Source organism: Haematobia irritans, chromosome 5 (genome assembly GCF_050003625.1).
Source record: "Haematobia irritans isolate KBUSLIRL chromosome 5, ASM5000362v1, whole genome shotgun sequence".
In the NCBI taxonomy this organism is placed as follows: domain Eukaryota; kingdom Metazoa; phylum Arthropoda; class Insecta; order Diptera; family Muscidae; genus Haematobia; species Haematobia irritans.
In genome coordinates, this window is record NC_134401.1 from 139,970,270 (window position 1) to 139,993,293 (window position 23,024).

Sequence of the window (23,024 nt, forward strand, 5' to 3'; positions counted from 1 at the left end):
TTAAAGTCAAATACTAGAAATTTATTTAATTATACATTGTAAAAGATTCGGCTTTGGCTTAATTTTGCTTTTTCGCCGAACATTGACTATGGCTAAGAAACCGTTTCGGTTGTTAATCGCTATAGTTTACTAATGTATGAGGAGCTTCTTTAATAGAATGCATTTATGTCATCGGGGGGATTTGGATCATAGAGATGATACAAGAAAGCGCCCCGGAGACACCATGTCCCACTTCTAACAATTCTGCCCATTATATTTTTCCAGGTCGCATTATCAGAAGGCAAGCAAGTTACTTGAGGACTTTGTCTATTACGTTAAGAAGTTGTTTGAGCAGATGACTTGGAACTGCTGTTGAATGCGATTCAGAGAATCTTTAGGTGGTAGTTTGTTCTCTAACGACTTTGGCGGCCTCCCTAATAAACCTTCAATGTAAGGCCGGTATGCACCTCTAGCGAAAAATTTCATTCCCATAAGAAATGCATTGCTATTTATGCTAACGAAATTTTCGGTAGCGTTCAATTTCGTAAGCTGGTACGCACCTCTAATGAAAATAACAGGGTTGTCAAAAGCATATTTTGGCAGCAAACATTTAATTTATTACAATCATTGTGTGCGTAAGAGTTTTAAAAGTTCTGTAAATAATAAACAATTTATTTGAGGAATATTTGGAACATATATTAACAATTTTTAAAAGCGATTAGCTGCTTTACAATTTGTGTACACAGCCCTGTTTTTTTGTTGTAGACTTAAATAAATTTTTGCTACCGAAAATTTCGCTAGAGGTGCATACCGGCCTGTAATTAAAATGCTCTAAAGAAAATTCGTTTTAAAAATATCTTTATTTTTTTATTTTTCTTTTGAATGCAACAAAAAATATAATTTCTTAAAAATTACATTTTTCGATTCTTTACTAAATGATAGGTATAGGAGAAGACTACAATTTTTATTTATCAAAGAAAACATAAAATTAAAAATAATTAAAAATTATTTTGCACAAAATGGAAACTACGAAAACCGGGGGGGTATACGTATAATTTGTATATTTTATGTGTTCAAACATTTTTTCATTTCTTATACAATAATGATAAAAGTTAATATTAAAAATAAAAACATATTTATACGTTATTTAATAATTTTTAAATTTTAAAAATTTAAAACATAAAAATTGCATAAACAAAGTGATTGAATATATTATTTCATTGTTATTATTAATATTGTTATTGATCTCGTTTATATGTATAATTAATGTTTATTTCTTTTAGGAGGATTTTTAAGGAAGGAGAGTGTGAGTTTGTGTGTCGATTTATATTGTTATATTTGATAAAATTTTATTAATTTACACATCACTACTACACATATAAAACAAACAAAATATGTGATAAAATATTATTTCTTGTAAAATGTTTTTTTCTGAAAACAACAATTTCATTTTCAACAAATTTTAAACAAATTTTTTAAAAAATTAAAAAAAAAAATATTACGCAATATACGTAATTGACTGGAAACGATGACAATTTTCAATATTTGTTCCTAATGTAGTAGAGGACAGATTGTTGCAATGATTTAAGATAACTAAATCATTTGAAATGAGAAGAAGAAATACAGGAGTATTTTTTTATGCCTAATTGTTGTGCTTTTGAATTACTCCAGATTTTGTTTTTTTTTTTTTTACAAAAAAGCACTTGATTAAGGGAGACATATAGACAATTTTTCCACAAATAAAAATTAAAATCAAATACAAAAATACAAACTACCATTATTAAAAAATTTACAATTAATATGTAAATTATTGTGGGAGGTATTATGGGCTGGACGCACCATGCCCACTTCCTCCGCCACCATCATTGCTATTTGCACATTTTGTTGTTTTCGATGATGCTGCCGTCGCTGACGCTGTTGAGGATGAAGCTGAATCCGATATTGATGTTGGAGCTATGTTATCCGGTAATTTGACTTTTAATTGAACTTTCAACACATCACGTAATTCATTGAGCTCTTGTGGACCTTGCATTTGTCTTTTAACACCTCGTGGTAAACCTCGACATGATGCTAAATTTATGGTACTCATTAGAGGGCAATTCGCCAGGATTTCTTTAACAGCTTCTTCGGATACAGAAGAACCACATAAATTAAGATGACTGAAATATATGACAAGAATTTTTTGTAAGGAACATTGTTTAAATTTAACAAAAAAAAATAACTTACGCTAAACGTGACTCGGCTCCTTTATCGGCCAAGGCACGTAAGGCATTGTCTAAGGGCTGTTGCACATTGGCCCAAGCAAGATCCAATTCAATAAGACTATGTGCCCATTTGGATGCTATTAATTCAAGACCCGATCTGAAAAGAAATTAAAATTGATCAATTTATTGTAATAATATAACAAACGTATGACGAAAATTGTCCCGTTTTCAAAGTGTCCGCTGTAATATGCTGAGTAAGAATTGCCTTATCCTAAGGCACACAATTTCGCTGTAATTTAACCATTATCCGAAAATCCAATATAAAAAAACTACATTTTTCCAATTACTGTTTAATTGAATTTTAATAAAAATAATAAAATTATAAATATTCAATTACAAATTTGATTGAAATAATTTTTCTAATTAGCACAAAAATTAATTGTATCAATTTATTTTTAAATTTGATTAACTATTTTTTTAATTGAAATTACTGATTGATAAAAATATATATTCCCTTTCGTCAATTAATCGTACGCACATAGACAAAATAATCAAGTGGTTATCCTTGAAACGAAGCGAGTTGAAAGTAATGTTGTTGCAACAACACCAACTACCATACATGTAGCACCGGATTTTGAGAAATTTAGCCCTTATATTTTCAAGATTTTAAAATCGGCTTTGGTCAAAAAAATATAAAAGCCAAAGTCATGTCGACTTTGACTTTTATATTTTATTTTTATATTTAGTAATATTGATATTGGAATTATCGACAATTGGTGTTTTTGAAAATCTAAGTAACCTCTACGATGGCGAAAATAATCAAAAATCCTGTAAACATTGTGCTTGATTAGAATAATGATACCTAACTTTTCATGTGTATCTTGAGCTTCGATTGATTTAACTTACCCCATATCCCTTGTTACCGAACAGCCTGATAAAAACAAATGCTTAATATCCCAAGCCGGCAGACGTATAAGACTTTCATGTGTTAAACGGGCACAGCCACGTACATCCAATAGCTTTAGCTTAGAGGACGATTTCAATATGCGTTGTATATGTTCGTCCCCTATAACTCGAGACTCATCCATAACTGCAACAGAAAGTTCCTCAAGTTCGGGAAAACCGGGGGAATCCATCTAGAGAAAAACAATTGCATTAATTTGTATTCATATTTCTGCTGTATCCGTATTTACCATTTCTTGCATAGAAGCAGTACTTAAAGTAATATGAGAATTGGTAATGCGTAAAACTTTCAGTTTAGGACAGCCTTGCTGTAATTTCTCTACATGCAAAATGCCATGGGATGTGGCTTGTGTGGTAACATTGGACAAATCCAATAGAACTAAATTAGGACAATGAGTCTGGTGATGAAGATAATTTCAAATGATTAATAGATCTTAAATTATTTGTTTTCTTTCCACTTCTTACCGATAAAACATTGACTAATTGTGGTATGCCAGCTAGACGATTGTGCGCCAAATACAGATGCGTCAATTTGTCACCCATAACTTGCATAGAATTGCACAATGATTGTGCTCCAACAGCACTTTTACTAGCATTCATTTCCACCTAAGAAAAGGGATATGAAATAATAGACCGCTATGTAGTTAGGAGTTAGAGGGGGAAGTTTTTTTTTTAACCTACATTGACAGAACTTAAATCTATACGTTCGAGTTTTTTCATATTATCTACTAAATATGCCAAATGATCACATGTGAAACCTTTCCAGCCCGATAACGTTATGCTGGTTAAATTTGGTGCGCCCGCCACTAACTTCACTAGAAAACAATTGATGTCCGTGACTTTGAAATTGGCTGAAAGTATATATTAGAGATATATATTGTTAAAGGATTTTGCATAATGTTCAAATTTATCCATACTTACAAACATTCAATTCTGTGCAACATGTACAACGATTGTCGACGAACCATTTCAATTTCAATTCTGTACGATATTTCTCTTTGATCCATGTTGTCAAATCCATGGTTCGCCACAGAGTGGGTGTTAAAGAGACCTGACGCCACAGCGAACACACTCTACCCAATCGAAATAGTGTAGGAAGACAACCTTCTTTTTCTATCACTTTTTGGAATATCTTTTTAAGATTGGAAAAATGTATGTAATGTCATTTTCTTCCTCATTAGTTATTAATATTACCTTTAAAAGCACTGGTTCTGGTAATTCTCTTCCCCATATACTTTGATCTACGATGGGTCTTTGATTCTCATCACCAACATTTGCTGAGGTCGCTGAGCTAGTTGTTGTCGATGATTGCCTTTTTGAACTACGTTCTTTCTTTCGTTTGGGCTCATAATCATACTCATCCGCTTCATCGTTGCTTTCGGTAAGTTTTATCCGTTGTTTCGAATTCCTTGAACTTTTTCGGCTTCTTCCTGTCGATGTGGCTGCTTTATTTAAGCCTTTTGAAACTGCTGCAATAGCAGCTGCGGTCGCAACACTCAAAGAACTGTCCGATTTTTTAATACACAATTTAATACCAATTTTATTTTGACTTATCTGAAAAAATATGAATACATGAATTATATTTTATTTTTTATATATGTCACGAAATGGGATTAGGTTGATACAAGCACAGACTACACATTCTACCATCTACCCGTGCCAAAAAGGATGATCTCACTATGTATATTGCAATCAGACTTAAAAAAGCTGACTTTGAAGGTTTTCAAAATTCGACATATCAAAGATTTCAAAATTAAAAAAAAAATTAAAATTTAACTAATATCTACTTTACCAATCTGTTAAAACAAAACTTTTCAATATTTGTAAAAGTCCACTTTTTGATTAGGTGACTTCATGGGTTTAAACAAAATTTTATCTATTGCAGGGATGACCCCACTATCTTGTCCAACCGTTTTGAACTATGCTTTTCAGAATTAGAAAAAATCGAAATTTATTGGCGTCCGTTTCTTGATTTGAATCGAATAATTTTCTTATCAAAGGAAGGTGGAGCTATTTGGTAAAATCATATATCACATATTGCAACAAGAGGCGATATCGATTGGAATGAAAGGGGCAACATTCTCGAAATTGATTTTAAAATATGAAGGGTACTATCATAACTTTTGGGTCCTGGATCCCTCAGAATATTATGAATTAAAAATAACTTTGGAATGGCACTACCATTTGGGCGAAAATACAATGAAGGGAGAAAGTAGTGTAACACCAAGCAACATATTTTTTTCGAAACGAAATCGCCCATAGTTTCATATTTGTTGGCAAACCGATTCGGCTTCCTTAAAAAGGCATAGCTTATAGTTCGACAGGAAATATTTCGAAACTTTCGTTTTGATTTTTATTTGTTTGAGTTATTTTGTTTTAACTTTGGGAGTTTTTCTACGCAAAATGTTTATATAATTCGTTTTATGTAGTATATGTATTGCTACTATCTCATTTAAAAAAATTAGCTATGTATGATTGATAATCAATTTCTTGTTCGAACTCAGGTGAATTATCAATGTCTGAAGTTCTCTCAGTGGATGGAATTGTTTGTTTAATTGGGGATAAATTGATCTTCTCCTTCATGTAAACTTACCTCACTTTCATACATTGCTACTCCTGTTGATTTGGACTTTCGTGAGCGGCTTGATTTAGCAGATTTTTCCAATTTTTTGCTAATTGTGGACATTAATGGTTTTCCTGCATTTGGGATGGTACCATTTCGTACTACATTAATTGCCTGTTGAACAGGTGGTGGTGGTGGTGGTTGTAGTTGTGTGGGGGAACTTTTTTGTTTTTTTATTTGCATACTAGGGGGAGATGTTTCACTAATTCCACCTGTGGGAGACGAATTCTCTACTGGCGGTGAGTATCCAGCTGTGGTTGAGGGTGGGGTTGAATCTGGTGTGGAAGCTGCTGGTGATGTTAGAACGGGTGACTGCATTGTGGCTTTCCCATCCGCCGTGTCACAGCCACCGCTTTCTACTATGGATGAGGGGGATTGTGATGGATCCTCGGTAGTGGAGGGTGTAAGAGTCAATGTTGATTTCTCGATATTGCTACAAGGATTATCATCCTGGACCAGATTTGTTGTTTTGGTTTCGCCTGCCAATGCGTTAGTGAGACCTTTTATTTTGGACAATACCGACAATTTTACGGTATTTTCTCCTTTGTGAATGCCAGCATTCTCAGAATCATCCCTGCCATTATTGTCCATATCGTCATGCATGTCATAATCGTCATTATCCTGGGCAGTATCAGCATCATTTTCTGTATCAGGGACAGGCACTTGTTTGAAGTGTGTTTTTATTGAAGAATTTGAACTATTTTTTGCCAAACCATCGATCGTGCCAAGCCCACCACTACCACCCTCTTCGTCCTCTTCTCCGCTATCACCTGAAATTTTCCTTGAATTTTTCTCCATATTGTTGGACTCTTCTTTATCACTTGCATCCATTTCTCAACACTCAATTGTATTGCTTCTGAAGTTTAGGAGAAAGTTGACTGTAAGGAACTCCTTGGTCCACAAACACTTGCCCTACACTTCACTACACCTCCTCAAAACACTGAGAAGTTTTGTAGTTTGTTGTTTTCTTATTCGCCCTCTTCTCCTTTTACTTAGAGGAGGATTAGCGGTGTTGTGTTTGATCTATTTTTATTTATTTCTGTGTTTTGCGTTTTCTGAGAGTACAGTTATTCAAAAACAAGATATTTCACCATTTGCATTAATAATACACGTTTTAGAAACGATTTAAATGTTCAACATTGCACAATTCTAATGACGATCGATGTTTTTAAGGACTTGGTCCTTGATTCTAACAAGGATATTTCGTTTTTCTCCTTGGAACCACTCTTGTTTTTCCATTCAATCCAATGCAGAATTTTGACGCTGAAGAAATTTTTGCTTCTTCTTCTCTTGAGATTTTCTGTACTCCATGCACTTACTCTCATCGCTTGTTGTGTGAGAGAGTGAAGAGTGCGACTATACTGGACAACACCAATTGTTTTTATTTTATTGACTTTTATGCAGATAAACAACGACTGAACAAATTCTCATTTTGGGAAACTATGATTTCCTACTCCTTCTAGGAGTATTTTAAAAGGACTTTTAGAGCATGTACTTCACAATTGTTTATTATTTTTTCCACAGTTTTTACAAAAGTAATACACTCAAGATTTCAGATTTTCCCACCATTATTTACGACGACGTCAAAAAGTTGATGATGACGATTTTCAGTGATGGCAACAGGCTGCAAAGTCGATTTGTTGTAAAGCAACGGCGTGTCTTTGTAAGCAACGATTACGCCGTCAGTTCTAAAAGCATATAAGTAAAAGCGCTCCAATTGTGATAGTCGTATAAATGTTATATTTATGAGAATTTATAAATGTTTAATAAAATTAATAATCATCTAAACAATCGGGTTTTACTTGACCACAATGATTCTTTTACAACTATCTTAAAATTCACTTTTTCTGATTGTTTGAAGGGGCTCTTATTGGCGTCGTTCTAAATTGATTAAAAAATGCACCTAATAATTGCACCCACGCGATACTTTTTTGTGGTAACTTGGCGTGGTACAACTTCCCAATAGTGACGGCGCTTTTCCGAGGAGTTTTGGATATCGTATACGACTGTTTTCGACGTAGTGGGGATTCTCAGAAGCGCCCCCAAATTCAAAAAATGTTGGCAGGCATACTCTGTGAGAGTAAAAAGTAAACATTATTAATATCATGGGGGGGGGGGGTGGTACACTCGCTTGCTTGTGACTTTATCTTTAATTAATATGCCTTGCCACACAATATTGAGGATTTGAATTTGATATCAAATGTGATCAGCTGATTATATACACTACCTTATTGGTTTCATCTTGTAATAACAACGACGGCGTTGTAAATTGACGACGGCTAAGTACAGAAAGGTGATTTTGAATTTTCAAAAAAGTTGCCGTTGTTATTATAATCGTCGCAGTGTTGTTTTCTGTTTTGGTTTTTTTTACCCTTGCCCAATTGGTTTGGTTGCAGAAGTGATTTTTTTTAACAGTCATGCCAATTTTTTATTTTAAAACAATGTGTAGTAATAGCTTCTGTTTTTTTAAGTAGTGCGAAAATTGCCCTTGCGTGCGATTATTTTTAGTCATTCATAAAATAATTGACTACTAAGCGGCTTTTTGTTTGGTAATAAAACGTTGTTTTAAACAGCTGTTCATCTCAACCGACTTGTCTTCTATTTAGTCTTCCTCCCCCATTATACACGTGAATTTATTTGTGTTGTGACCATTTACTATATAAAAATACCATATAAGTGATCAACCGTCTCATGATGGAACTTAGACAAAATGAAGAGTCCCATCAATTATTCCCCAAAGGTATCAACGGTGAAATTGTTAGTAATGGTGGTAATGATCATTGTCACCAACAATCCAACAACAATAAAAGTGTAGAGGTTTGTATTTGTTAAGTTTGTTTACATATTGTTGTAAAATGTTAATTCTTTGTTTGGAGCCAAGTTCACATGCCAGATAAAATATTAAAATAACTTTATATTGCTACCATTCTATGCAATGACATGTTATCTAGGTGTAGACGAATTTCATGGATGTGGACACCAAGTATTTTTTGGAGCAGGTACCGATATTCCTGTGGAATAGTTAACACTGATGGAAATAGGATAGATACATACTACTTTATGTTGAAAAATAAAACGAAGTCGATTGGATGATATAAGCTTGCCGTTCAGGGCGAAATTCTAAGGCGATGTGATCGGTTTGTCCATCTGCCCGATGTTAGTATGGCATTATGGTTTCGAACTTTGGCATAGTTGGTGTTGTTTGCTCAAATTAAAATTGTATAGCATTTTCTGATATTCGTTGCCTTAACTACTCTGCGCTGGTCTCTATTTTGGAGTATAAAACCGATATTTCTGCTATAGAGAATAATTCTTTTATAATAAATGAATACAAACAAAATAAGTAATGTAATACAATCATGGCTAAGTTCATTGAACTTTGAATGGAATGTGTGCTGATTGTAAACATTTATAGTCTCAATATCCTTTTGTACATAATTCTTTGCCCCATTTTAAAATGGATGTCTGTAGACTGACCGCTTATTTCATTTCGTTGTTAATTTATATCATATAGAAATATCAAATTTCGACCATACAATGTTTCTTGGAATTTCTCTTCAATTGTCAATAAAGAAAAGTTGCACAAGTTATTTGTGTATATCATAAAATTTTTTAAAAAATAAACACCCAATGAGATTTATCAGACCTTGGAAAAGGGCTCTCTTTTATGTAGAATAGTTTACAGTAAGGAGTCGATAAAACCGTTCTCCAAATATGCGCTCTTAAGTATTGTTCCACGATTCGGAATGTATGACCAATACAATAGATGGATAGATTTTTTCTCAAATTTTTATTATTATTTTATGTGAAGGAAAATAAATCCGTATATGAATATTCTTTTCAGCGTCATCTATAAACATGGGTATTAAGTTCGAGTTTAGCCACTGAAATCGCTAATTTTTCACAATTATTTTTCCATAATAATCCATTTTAAAGAATATAAACTTTATGAAAGGTTGCGTTGGGCTATTTCCCATCAATTTATAACAAACTATAATTTTTATACTTTTTTCACATTTTTTTGCGGCTAAACTCGAACATACTACCCACCTTAAGGGAAAAATGAGTTATACACTGAGTTAATAGAAATTGTCATATTATATAAAACCCAAATTTTAACCTATAAGTATATACAGTAGTAAGTTCGGCCGGGCCGAATCTTAAATACCCACCACCATGAATCAAATATAATAGTTTCTTTTGAAAATTTCAGGGGGTTTGATGACAGATATTTTCCCAAGCAGATCAGTTCAACCAGTACGCTTCCCACAGATAAATGTAAAGATTTTACCTATGGAGACTAGATCAGATTCTGAATTTATAAGAACCATTTTTTGTTTGAGTTTTAGAGGAATTATAAACATCTCTTGTAAGTGCAAGAAAATAATGAAATAACACCTTGATTGAAATCTAAAATCTGTAGATTTTCATCCCAACTATTTAAATGATTACGAGGAGTAAAATCTGGAAATTTTGCATTCAGTTTCAAGCAATTTTCATGATCAGTGCGCCTTCTATACCCTCAATAAGTGAAATCGGTCTATATGGAGGCCTTACAAAATGGACCGATAAAACGAAATGATATACACTTTTTTATGGGTCTAAAATGCCAGTATATTTTCAATTTGTGGCAAATCGGATAAAAACTAAAATTTCTAGAAACCCTAGGAGTTAATATATATGGCTATACCAAACCATGGAAGGATACACACAGTATTCAGCACATTTAATTGTAGTTCTAGAATCTAGACCCCAAATCGGGGGATCTAGATTCTAGATTATGTACCAATACTCAAAATATTCGGTCTATATGGGGGCTATATCGAAACGTGGTCCGATAATCACCATTTTCGGCACATCTCTTTATTTTCCTAGAATACCTCTACATTTCCAATTTCAGGCAAATTTCAGGCAGTACGGATTCTAGAAGCCCAAATAATAAAATCGGGAGATCGGGTTATATGAGGGCTATATCAAAACATGGTCCGATAATCACCATTTTCGGCTCATTACTTTATTTTCCTAGAATACCTCTAGATTTCCAATTTTAGGCAAGTTGGATAAAAACTACGGATTCTAGAAGCCCAAGAAGAAAAATCGGGAGATCGGTTTATATGGGGGCTATATAAAAACATCGACCGGTACTCACCATGTTCGACATACGTCTTTATGGCCCTATAATATCTCTAGATTTCAAATTTCAGGTAAATTGGATAAAAACTACGGATTCTAGAAGCCCAAGAAGTAAAATCGGGAGATCGGTCTATATGGGGGCTATAACAAACATGGACCGATACTCACCATTTTCGTTACGCCTCTTGAAGGTCCTAGAATACCTCTAGGTTTCCGATTTAAGGCAGATTGGGTAAAAATTACGGATTCTAGAAGACCAAGAAGTAAAATCGGTAGATCGGTCTATATGGTGGCTATATAAAAACATGGACCGATACTCATCATTTTCGGCACACCTCTTGAAGGTACTAGAATACCTCTAGATTTCCAATTTCAGGCAAATCGGATAGAAAATACACTTTCTAGACGCCCAAGAAGCAAAATATGGAAATCGGTCCATATGGGGGCTATACCAAAACATGGACCGATATGCACCATTTTCTTTTTGGTGGTCCCTAAAATACATCTAGATTTTCAATTTCAGGCAAATTGGATAAAAACTACAGTTTTTATAAGCCCAAGACCCCAAATCGGCAGGTCGATTTATATGGGGACTATATCAGAACTTGGACCGATATATCCCATCTTCGAACTTGACCTGCCTGCAAACAAAAGACGAATTTGTGCCAAATTTCCCACGCCCAAGAAGCAAAATATGGAAATCGGTCCATATGGGGGCTATACCAAAACATGGACCGATATGCACCATTCTCGGTACACTTTTTGATGGTCCCTAAAATAAATCTAGATTTTCAATTTCAGGCAAATTGGATAAAAACTACAGTTTTTATAAGCCCAAGACCCCAAATCGGCAGGTCGATTTATATGGGGACTATATCAGAACTTGGACCGATATATCCCATCTTCGAACTTGACCTGCCTGCAAACAAAAGACGAATTTGTGCCAAATTTCCCACGGCGACATTGGATATAGTTCCAAAAGGATCTTACGTTGAGATATTCGTCACGGCCATCATATCAAATCATATTGTGTTTATCACAGTACGAAAATAAATAATAAATAAGAATAATAAAATACTTACACAAAGAAATAATTAGGGAAGTTTGAGAGTTATTAATATATTTTTAATATTTTTATTTATTGATAAAAGTATTACCTAATGTACATTAAGATTATATTAAAATATAAAATACCCAACCATATCCATGGTGGAATTGCAATTAAAAATATAATAAATAAATTACTACAAAAAGAGAAAAATAGTAAATTCCACTACCATATGACACTGCTGTTAGCATCACTGACATGAAAATAGCTTAGTTGATTTTAAAGATCAAGAAATGTCGATGGAAAGATGATCAGTTGGATTTGAAAGTCACGAATTAAATTTACTAAAAGTCAATTTGTGCAAAATTCCGATACATAATTTAAATAATACTATTTTTATATCTCGAAGAATTTAAACATGTTCTCTAAAATTTTATTATACAATATTAGTTTAAAAAACTTATATAGTCATGAAATAATAGGAACACTATTTTGAGTGATATTATTAAGAAAAGTTTAAGGTTTTGAAGTGCAACAAAACATAATTTTCACAAATCTCACCAATAAGATCAAGCACATAAATTGAAATCGAAATATGTAGGTTTATAATATCAACTTATATTCAATTTGGTGACAATTATTGGGGGCCAATATGGCTCACAGGTACTAAAGGCCTAATGTATTTCTCATGCGTAGCAAAAATATCTCTTGAAGTGCCTTTATGGTTATATGTTTTAAATTTCGCTAGACCTGCATATAGAAAAATTATTGTCGAAACGTGTAATCGACATGTCCACAAATTTTCTGTCGAACGCTACACATTTTTGTGTCGTATCGTCTTAGTTTTCGACAGACTTTTTCAATTTCAAATCGTTTAGATATTTAATTTTAATGTTAAGAACTTAGCTCTGTTAGTTTATGTTCCCGGGGTTTTAAGCGCAGCCACAAACCACCAGAGGCACGTAGCGTTATACGGAAAGTAGGTAAAAATGACGTTTTTCCGGCCACAGGAAGAATGTGATAACTACGCAGTAATCTCGATATAACGGTTTTCATTTCCATAATGGCGAAGCGATTACCAATACAATAGCGTGGACCAGCGCTGAAAGCCAAGAATGCATATGGATTGCGTTTGTCAGCATTCTCCGGACTAAACCGTTCTGGATCAAACTTTTCTGGATCAGGATAAATATCTTTCAGACGATGTGTAGCATATGGACATATGAAAACATTGCTGCCAGCTGGTAAAGTACATTTGGAGAGTTGTACTTCTTCGCCTAGTTTTCGAGCAATCAGTGGCACACTAGGGTACAATCGTAACGATTCCTTAATACATCTTTCTAAATAACGCATTTCTCGGAGATCTTGCATATTGGGAGGACGATTGTCATCACCAAAAATTCTCTCAATTTCTTCTTCGCATCTTGTCTGGCATTCGAGATTTTGAGCCAATAGAAACATAGTAAATGCTACAGATGCTCCCACAGAATCTTGACCAGCCAACATGAATGTACAGGCCTCGTCAACGATGTCTTCTTCAGTAAATTCAGTTGGGTTGCCATCCGATATCTCGATCATATAATCCAAAAGACATTTATTTTGAATTTCATTGTTGTTCTTCATTTCACGACGAACTTTAATCATTTTTCTGGTAAAGTCATTAAGACTTCGTTTCTGATTCATTTCTTCGGAGGCCATCTTAGTCATCCGGTAAATGCTGTCGATCAATAACCATGGTTTGACCATACGATCTGGTATTACCAGTTGACCTCTGTGGAGAGAGAGAGAGAGAGGAGAAGGAATTACATAATCATGTAAGGATACAATTCCATTAATAATTTCTATAGAAATTGACATTGAGCTTAATGAACTCCCTTATATTTTTGAGCTTCATGGTCTTGCGAACACTTTTTAAAATTTGCAGGTTTTAAAATATTACCCCAAGTAGTTTCAAGAGCCAAGAAAGTTGTTACTATATTATTTTTATTATATATTCATAGATTTTGTTTGTTTCAGCCAAACTAGGAAATGTTTAAGAGTAATCCAGTTAAAACAAAAAAATAACAGACAAAGTGAATGCTTTCCCTTTTCAGCAGAATTTTTGCTGGTTTAGCTAACTTATCTGCTGTGTTTACTAACCAGTTCACCCACTGCAATATCAAAGCAATATACTTAACCTTGGTTCCATCATGACAAAAAGGTGATGACAAGAATAATTAAATTTTATGATAATACCATATTATTTTATATTATTAAATTTTGAACCTACTTACTTTCTAAATGGTGAAACTTCCATATCCAGCTTATTTTTCTTTATTGGCACACCCAAAACTGCCTCTGAAAAAAAAAAATTAATATAATATTATAAATATCTTTTATGTTTATTCCTTACCATTCAATATATCTACAACACAATTATTCACATAATTTGTAATGTTAATATCCTGACCCACCAATGGATCCAACATCTCATATAAGGCCTGTGAAGCATCAGCGAAAGTTCCAATAAAATGTTCCAGTATGCTTAAATGAAATGTTGGCTGTATTAGACGTCTATGTGAATGCCATTTATCACCACTGTTAGTTATTAGCCCTTTTCCAAGGAAATTATGCATAAAACTATATACAAAAGGTTTACTGGTATGTTTCTTTGAAGACAATATCAATTGAAGATCATCTGGGTGTATCACAGCAAAAAATGGGAATAAAAGCACCCATATACGCGATAATGAACCATAAAGGTCGTAGGCTCTTGCTGCCAAATGGGTCATTACTGTAAATTTGTGAAAAACGAAAAAAAAATATTTCTTACATACATATTTGGGTGATTAAAAATATGTTGAATACATAAGGCAACTTAGTTTAAAAATAATAGATAAAGTTTTCTAACTGCTTCTCTTTTTCGGAAGACTTTTTGTAGTAGCCAATAAATTAACATTGTCCTTTTTTTGGGGATTTTCAAAGTGTAACTGTTTGTTGCCGATGACTTAAATTTGTGTATATATTTAGTTGTGGTACTTACCATTTTTGTCTTTAGCTAACATACAATTGCCCATGATGGGTATAGCAGCAGGTCCCGACAGCTTCAGTGATAGCAAAACTGCCCTCATGTAGTCGCGAAGGGTATATAGAGCTAACATCATCAAAGATATGCTGACAAAACTCCATAATCCTGATTGTGATGCTTTCTCAAACTTCAAATAGACATTCAAAAGTAAAAATTTTAATAAGAGATGTGTTTTGATTATTTTAAACTGTTATAGTTGTGGATATTAGAGGGCACAAAAAAAGCTTCAGTAGTAAAAATTTGGATTCACATAGAATCTGAAACATTTGGCAATTTACGATAGAAGACTTAAGCAACAAACTTGGTTTACTTATCTTAAATCTAAAGACTTAAGACCCAAACATTGTTCGCATATCAATTTTTTATCGATTTATATACGGGTTCAATATCTCTTGTCACATTGCAAAAGATCACATTTGTCGTCTTAGACGTTATCAACTTATTATTGTCGTTAATATATATACGTTGGTTGTGTTTCACATCATATTAGGTTAGGTTAGATTAAAGGGTGATACGGTTAAAATTTGGTCAAGGGAAAACGCGTGTAAATCGGTGAAATCGTTTATTTAAAAAATCAAATTAAATTTCTTTTTCAAGTTCAATTAGTATAAAATTCAGGAAAAATATTCAGTTAGGCTTTCGCTTTTCCAAATCCGAATTGCCGGGCCTCACGCTTGACACCTGCCACCAGATTTTGTACAGCCACCTTCTTCGTCGCAGAAAGCCAGTTTGCCTTGAACTGCTGCTCGTCCTTAGCAGTTTTTTGGCCTTCTTTAGGTTCCGCTTGACAATAGCCCAGTATTTCTCAATTGGGCGGATCTCTGGCGTTTGGGAGGGTTCTTGTCCTTGGGAACCACCTGCACGTTGTTGGCGGCGTACCACTCCATGGCCTTTTTACCGTAATGGCAAGGTGCCAAATCCGGCCAAAACAGTACGGAACAACGGTGTTTCTTCAGGAAAGGCAGCAGACGTTTATTCAAACACTCTTTCACGTAAATTTCTTGGTTGACAGTCCCGGAAGCTATGAAAATGCTGCTTTTCAAGCCACAGGTACAGATGGCTTGCCAAACCACATATTTTTTTGCGAACTTTGACAGTTTTATGTGCTTGAAAATATCTGCTACCTTTCCCCTTCCTTTTGCCGTATAAAACTCCTGTCCCGGAAGCTGCTTGTAGTCGGCTTTGACGTAGGTTTCGTCGTTCATTACCACGCAGTCAAACTTCGTCAGCATCGTCGTGTACAGCCTCCGGGATCGCGCTTTGGCCGTCGTATTTTGTTTATCATCGCGATTTGGAGTCACTACCTTCTTGTAAGTCGATAGTCCGATCCAGACTTCCTGGCTGTCGACAAACGTTCCCCAAACACTTTAATTACATTTGTAACGGTTGATTTGGCAACTTTTAGCGATTTTGCCAGCGAGTAGCTCGGATTTTCGCGATGCGCGAGCAAAATTTTGATACGCTGCTCTTCTTGCTTGGATGGCATTTTGACAACTGAAGAGTTAATTCCAAAATCAAAATAGGAGCAACATTCTACACACATACACCTTCATAATCAGTTTTTTTAAATGCAAAATTGAAAGAAATACGTCAAGTTTATATTGACCAAACTTTGACCGTATCACCCTTTAGGTGGCAGCCCGATGTATCAGGCTCACTTAGACTATTCAGTCCATTGTGATACCACATTGGTGAACTTCTCTCTTATCACTGAGTGCTGCCCGATTCCATGTTAAGCTCAATGACAAGGGACCTCCTTTTTATAGCCGAGTCCGAACGGCGTTCCAAATTGCACTGAAACCACTTAGAGAAGCTTTGAAACCCTCATTTGAAACCTAAATTTCACCAGCATTACTGAGGTGGGATAATCCACCGCTGAAAAACTTTTTGGTGTTCGGTCGAAGCAGGAATCGAACCCACGACATTGTGTATGCAAGGCGGGCATGCTAACCATTGCACCACGGTGGCTCCCAATCATATTAGTATTGCATTCACATCATATTAGTATTGCATTCACATCATATTAGTATTGCATTTGCTCATTAAAGGATATTGAACTTAAAGTCTTCTGTAATATTGAGAGCGCAAATCTTAGGAAGCGATAGAAATTTTAATTTTTTCACTTGTTAAAGAAAATTTTGTAGTTTTCAGGACAAAATTAGTTCAAACTTGAAAAAATGTTTTTATAGCCATAATAAGTTCATGATGAGCGCGTTTGTGTAAAAATGGTAAAATGTAAAAATTTTAAAAATCCTTAATCTTTTTTTTTTTGGAAATAGGAATTTAGTGAATCTAAATTTTTTAGTTCATTTAATCAACACAAAAACAGATTAACGTGAAAAACTTTCATGTATTGGAAAAATAACAATAAATTCCATGAAGTTAAATAGAATCTCCTTGAGAGTTCACTTTTGTTCAGTTTCAAGTAGGAGGATATTATTGATATCACCTTTGCTTAAATATTTTAAGTTCAAATCACGTGTGCCCACGTGATTTAATGCCCTTTGCAACTTCATCGAAACTTTTCACGAGTGCTATCAAAATAAAATGTTTTCACTCAAGTTAGCAACATTTTATGTAGTATTTTTTTGCATGTACAAAATAGCAGTTACCTTAGGTAACCTAAAATACTTTTTAGCATGGAATCGTATAGACGGTTCTGGTCCATATCAGCATTTTTATTACCGTAAAATGTGCATTTCTTCAAAGTTATTGTGTTTCTCGAAATATCTAATATTAAAAATCCATGAACATTAAAAGAACTTGTTCGATTCTTCTCTCCATTCTAAGCTAAACAAAATATTTAAATAACAAATTTGTTTTTTTTTTTAACCTCAACCAGATTTGTCATAATAACAACTTTGACAGCTGCGTTATTATTATTATTATTAAAGAAACATGTTTAATATCATTACTTTTATTCCCTATTTCAATAAATGGGTCATTCCATTGTCACAGCATTCACATGAAACGTGTATGTACTTTATCAGATTTGGGAATATTTTGGCTTGGTGATTTTTATGTTTTTTTTTTTCACACCCATGGAACGTGTTCATATTATTGGTTATTTATCTTCATAAATTACATTAAACTTGACAATGAATGTTTTTACTTGTTATACTCTTTGTTTTAATAAAAATGACGAGAAATGTTATATATTGGTCAAAATATTGTATGCAAACATTTAACAACTTAGTGTATTTTAGTATTTTATATAAATTATTATTCTAGTTTTTCAAATAGAAAAGATCGTATAAAATCAAATTATCTATTCTAGTTTATTCAAACAAAATTTATATATTTCGATTATTTACTTTAAAAATTAAATTTTAGAATACAAGTAAATTGAACCACGTTCTTAGATAGATATCTTGTGGGGTTTTTGTTCTTAAGTGGTCATGCTAAATGATTGGTTCTTCTAACTCTTTTGCTTTGCGATTTTTTTACAGCCTCTTCATATACCGCCATCTATTTGAATTTTTCATTATCATAAGGGCGTTAATTGAAATAAGTACATAAATACATTTCTACATTTTTATATACGCAATTATTATGCCACTTGGATTTATTATATGAACTAAACCTATTCAGTATGATTTGCTGTTGATAATGGACAAAAAAAGATCGCAAATGGAACCGGTTGCATATGGGCTTTCAAATCGTTTTGTGGCCCTATTAAATGGAAATGGCAACATAACATTGAAATCTACATGCAATATTTCCTTAACTGAAAGACGATTTATCGAAGACTTTACACTAGAAACCGGAAATGATGTGAATACTTAGATTTTTAAGTCAAATACAAGATCGACCAATTACTTGAATAATTAGCATATAATTGTGCAAATATTAAAAAAAACTATGAATATACATTTGGTTTAGGTTTTGTTTTCAAATCCAATACATACAACATATATAGAAGGCCCTACCAAGTTCATACTCGAAATATATGTCAGTTGTTTGAATGAAAAATATATTCACATAAAAAATTAGATCTTATATAAAAAAATCTCGCCAAAGGCATTTTTCCAAGTTTTTACTAGAATTTTTTTCCATAAAAATACGAAATTAATCTTTAATACGGGGAAAAATAATTATTCCTTAAATAGAAAATAATTATCCAAGCATCTTTTTAATAAAAACGATAGACCGAATAAAATCAAAATTTCTAAATTAATTATTCGTTTCGTTTTTTTCTATGAGTGTACTTGAATGAGATGAAAAGTCTTACAAATGCAGTACTAACTTCGAAATTCTCACAAAATATTTCATATATATTTTTTATACCCTCCACCATAGGATGGGGGTATATTAACTTTGTCATTCCGTTTGTAACACAGCGAAATATTGCTCTAAGACCCCTTAAAGTATATATATTCTGGGTCGTGGTGAAATTCTGAGTCGATCTGAGCATGTCCGTCCATCCGTCTGTTGAAATCACGCTAACTTCCGAACGAAACAAGCTATTGACTTGAAACTTGGTACAAGTAGTTGTTATTGATGAAGGTCGGATGGTATTGCAAATGGGTCATATTGGTCCACTTTTACGTATAGCCCCAATATAAACGGACCCCCAAATTTGGCTTGCGGATCCTCTTAGAGAAGCAAATTTCATCAGATCCGGCTGAAATTTGTCACATGGTGTTAGCATATGGTCTCTAACAACCATGAAAAAATTGGTCCACATCGGTCCATAATTATATATAGTCCCCATATAAACCGATCCCCAGATTTGGCTTGCGGAGCCTCTAAAGAAGCAAATTGCATCCGATCTGGCTGAAATTTGGTACATGGTGTCAGCATATGATTTCTAACAACCATGCAAAAATTGGTCCACATCGATCCATAATTATATATAGCCTCCATATAAACCGATCCCCAGATTTGGCTTGCGGAGCCTCTAAGAGAATCAAATTTCATCAGATCTGGCTGAAATTTTGGTATATGGTGTTAGTATATGGTCTCTAATGACCATGCAAAAATTGGTCCACCTCGGTCCATAATTATATATAGCCTTCATATAAGCCGATCACCAGATTTGACCTCCGGGGCCCCTTGGAAAAGCAAAATTCATCCGATTCGGTTGAAATTTGGTACGTGATGTTAGTATATGGTATCCAACAACCATGCAGGAATTGGTTCATATCAGTCCATAATTATATATAGCCCCATATAAACCGATCCCCAGATGTGACCAACTGAGACTTTTGGAGAAGAAAAATTCATCCGATCTGGTTGAAATTTGGTACGTGGTGGTAGTATATGATATTTAACAACCATGCCAAAAGTGGTCCATATCAGTCCATAATCATATATAGCCACCATATAAACCGATCCCGAGATTTGGTTTTGGAGCCTCTTGGAGTAACATGATAGTATATGGCCGTTAACAACCATGCCTAACTAGGTCCATATCGGTTTATAGTTATATATAGCCCTCAGATAAATCGATCCCCAATCACACAAAAATTGCTCCATATCAAGTTTATAATTGTATAAGCCCCCATATAAGCGACCCCCATATTTAAATTCTGGCTCTCTACGTACCGTGCAAAAGTCCATATCGATTTGTAATTATTTGTAGACTTACCTACACATACCTTTTTTCTAATATATACCACGTATGGACTAACTCACAATTTAGAAAACGATGTTAAGAAGTTTTAAGATACCACAACCCAAGTAATTCGATTGTGGATGACAGTCTTTCGTAGAAGTTTCTACGCAGTCCATGGTGGAGGGTACATAAAGCCGGCCTGGCCGAACTTACGGCCGTATATACTTGTTTTAATTTTAAAATGTTCATAATACTTAGGGCCTGTTCGAAACCGAAACTTTTTACTAGGGTACATAAAGCTTCGGCCTGGCCGAACTTGTTTTAATTTTAAAATGTTCATAACCGAAACTTTTTACTAGCATTGGTAAAAATTTGACGTCAATCGAGGTGAGTATAATTTCACAAAACAAACAAAAAATAGTTTTAGTTCTTAAAGAAATGAATGATAAATTGATATCTCACCATAGTAAAAAGTTTCGGATTCGAAGAAGGCCCTTAAATTTTGTCTATCTTGAACTTCGTTATGTTGCTAAAGACACCTGAAATCCAATGTTTTCCTTCAACATATGACATTTTTTATGACAACAGAAAAAATATAAGTGTTTAATAATTTTCTTCAATTTGAAAAATAATATTAACATAAATATTTGTAACATGTTGCAATCAGTAAAATATTTTATTTAACATTTTCTAAATAAAGCTAAATTTTTTTGGTGGATAAAATTTTTGGGTGAAGTTAAAAATGTTATAATTAAAACATGAACATTTTACTCCACCAGTATTTGTAAACGGAACTTTTGTAAAATTTTGTTTCAAAGTAAAATAAAATTTTTGTTATGTAGAAAATAATTTAAGAATATAATTTTTCTTTCAAAAAAATTTTTTATAGCTACTTTTTGTAGAAATTAATAAAACACTTTGATTTAAGTTCCCAGCAAAGGTTCTTGTAAAAGCACTTCCAAAAATGTCCTCCCAAATACACGGGAAGCTTTTTTAATTCAATTCTTTTTAGCACATTTTTTTCATATTTTAAATGGGTAATTTAAACTTTTTTTTTGTTTGAAATAGGGTGGAAACAGAGTAAAAATTAATAAAATGGTACAAATTATTCAAATATTGTCGAAAAAAATGATAAATCCATTCCAAAAAATTGCGAATTTTTGACAATATTTTCTAACAAGCGTTAGGATGTTTTAAAAATTCAGTGCAACGGCTGTTGAAATGGTGGACATCCGTCCTATGATAAGCTCCTGTTAAATTCATCGCTTCTGCGCCAATTTGACATCACTTCCGGATCCAAAAAGAACATTTTCACTACTTTTTTGCTGGGTTGTTTTGCACACTTTATTCGTTTTTTTAATGGTCAATATTTAATTCGTTTTTATAGTTATTTTTTCAATTATGTTTTTTGTTATAAAACATGTGCCCTTCATTTATTTATTTATACTGTAAAAAACACTTTTCAACTTCGGTTTGAAGAGCATTTTCACTTCGAATCTCATATTTGTAATATTTATAGTTTTCTTCAGTTTTAAGAATTATTTTTTAAATGTTTTGCATAAAATTTTTTCACATTCCTTAATTTATTTGTAGCTTTTTTTTTAGAAAACTCACCACTTTTTGGACAAACATAATTGTTTAAGTGCAAGTTAAATCCTTGTTTGTTTTCATATAATATCACAAATTTTGTTTCCTATTAACCACTTCACATTAATTAATTCCGTTCTATGTTTGTTCCAGTAATAAATTTCATTGATAATAAATTGTAACATATACACTGCCGAAAAGTCGCATCTCAAATGGTAAATTCCTAATCTCACACCTCGTATTTATTAAAAACGCGTCTCACTTCGGGAAGAGCATTAAGCAAAAGGGTATTCAGTTGTACTCGTATGGCATCATTTTTCTATGTTACTTGCTAATGGCATCGTTATTTATCAGAGTATATGTTTCACACAAGCATAAGGCAAATGCAAAGTAGTATAATAAACATTTTTAATGAACAAAATTTTTTAATTTTAATGAGATTGAAATGATATGATATGATATGATATGATATGATATGATATGATATGATATGATATGATATGATATGATATGATATGATGATATGATATGATATGATATGATATGATATGATATGATATGATATGATATGATATGATATGATATGATATGATATGATATGATATGATATGATATGATATGATATGATATGATATGATATGATATGATATGATATGATATGATATGATATGATATGATATGATATGATATGATATGATATGATATGATATGATATGATATGATATGATATGATATGATATGATATGATATGATATGATATGATATGATATGATATGATATGATATGATATGATATGATATGATATGATATGATATGATATGATATGATATGATATGATATGATATGATATGATATGATATGAT

The 23,024-nt window shown here is 33.2% G+C and overlaps 2 protein-coding genes across 2 annotated transcripts; both read right to left on the reverse strand.

Moving 5' to 3' along the window:
* Nucleotides 1-820: 820 nt before the first annotated feature.
* On the reverse strand, nucleotides 821-7,389 carry Fbl6 (F-box and leucine-rich repeat protein 6). Its single transcript, XM_075312180.1, has 9 exons — nucleotides 5,740-7,389; nucleotides 4,341-4,700; nucleotides 4,068-4,278; nucleotides 3,828-3,997; nucleotides 3,612-3,752; nucleotides 3,377-3,544; nucleotides 3,090-3,319; nucleotides 2,206-2,340; nucleotides 821-2,138 (listed from the first exon to the last, which is right to left on the reverse strand). The coding sequence occupies exons 1-9, from the start codon at nucleotides 6,598-6,600 to the stop codon at nucleotides 1,802-1,804; spliced, it is 2,613 nt and encodes an 870-aa protein (XP_075168295.1). The 5' UTR covers nucleotides 6,601-7,389; the 3' UTR covers nucleotides 821-1,801.
* A 4,685-nt stretch (nucleotides 7,390-12,074) lies between these two features.
* Cyp4aa1 (Probable cytochrome P450 4aa1) lies at nucleotides 12,075-22,360 on the reverse strand. The gene is made up of 5 exons (XM_075312763.1): nucleotides 22,189-22,360; nucleotides 14,973-15,144; nucleotides 14,343-14,723; nucleotides 14,224-14,287; nucleotides 12,075-13,721 (listed from the first exon to the last, which is right to left on the reverse strand). The coding sequence occupies exons 1-5, from the start codon at nucleotides 22,204-22,206 to the stop codon at nucleotides 12,845-12,847; spliced, it is 1,512 nt and encodes a 503-aa protein (XP_075168878.1). The 5' UTR covers nucleotides 22,207-22,360; the 3' UTR covers nucleotides 12,075-12,844.
* Between the last annotated feature and the right edge of the window lie 664 nt (nucleotides 22,361-23,024).

Excerpts from the sequence above, each read along its gene's own strand:
- Fbl6 (XM_075312180.1), bottom strand. The coding sequence starts at position 6,600 with ATGGATGCAAGTGATAAAGAAGAGTCCAACAATATGGAGAAAAATTCA. Across the intron at positions 3,320-3,376 it reads CTGCTTCTATGCAAGAAATG|ATGGATTCCCCCGGTTTTCC; the intron begins GTAAATACGGAT and ends GTTTTTCTCTAG. Across the intron at positions 2,341-3,089 it reads TCGGTAACAAGGGATATGGG|ATCGGGTCTTGAATTAATAG; the intron begins GTAAGTTAAATC and ends ATTTCTTTTCAG.
- Cyp4aa1 (XM_075312763.1), bottom strand. Across the intron at positions 14,724-14,972 it reads GTTAGCTAAAGACAAAAATG|TAATGACCCATTTGGCAGCA; the intron begins GTAAGTACCACA and ends ACAAATTTACAG. Across the intron at positions 14,288-14,342 it reads TGTTGTAGATATATTGAATG|AGGCAGTTTTGGGTGTGCCA; the intron begins GTAAGGAATAAA and ends TTTTTTTTTCAG.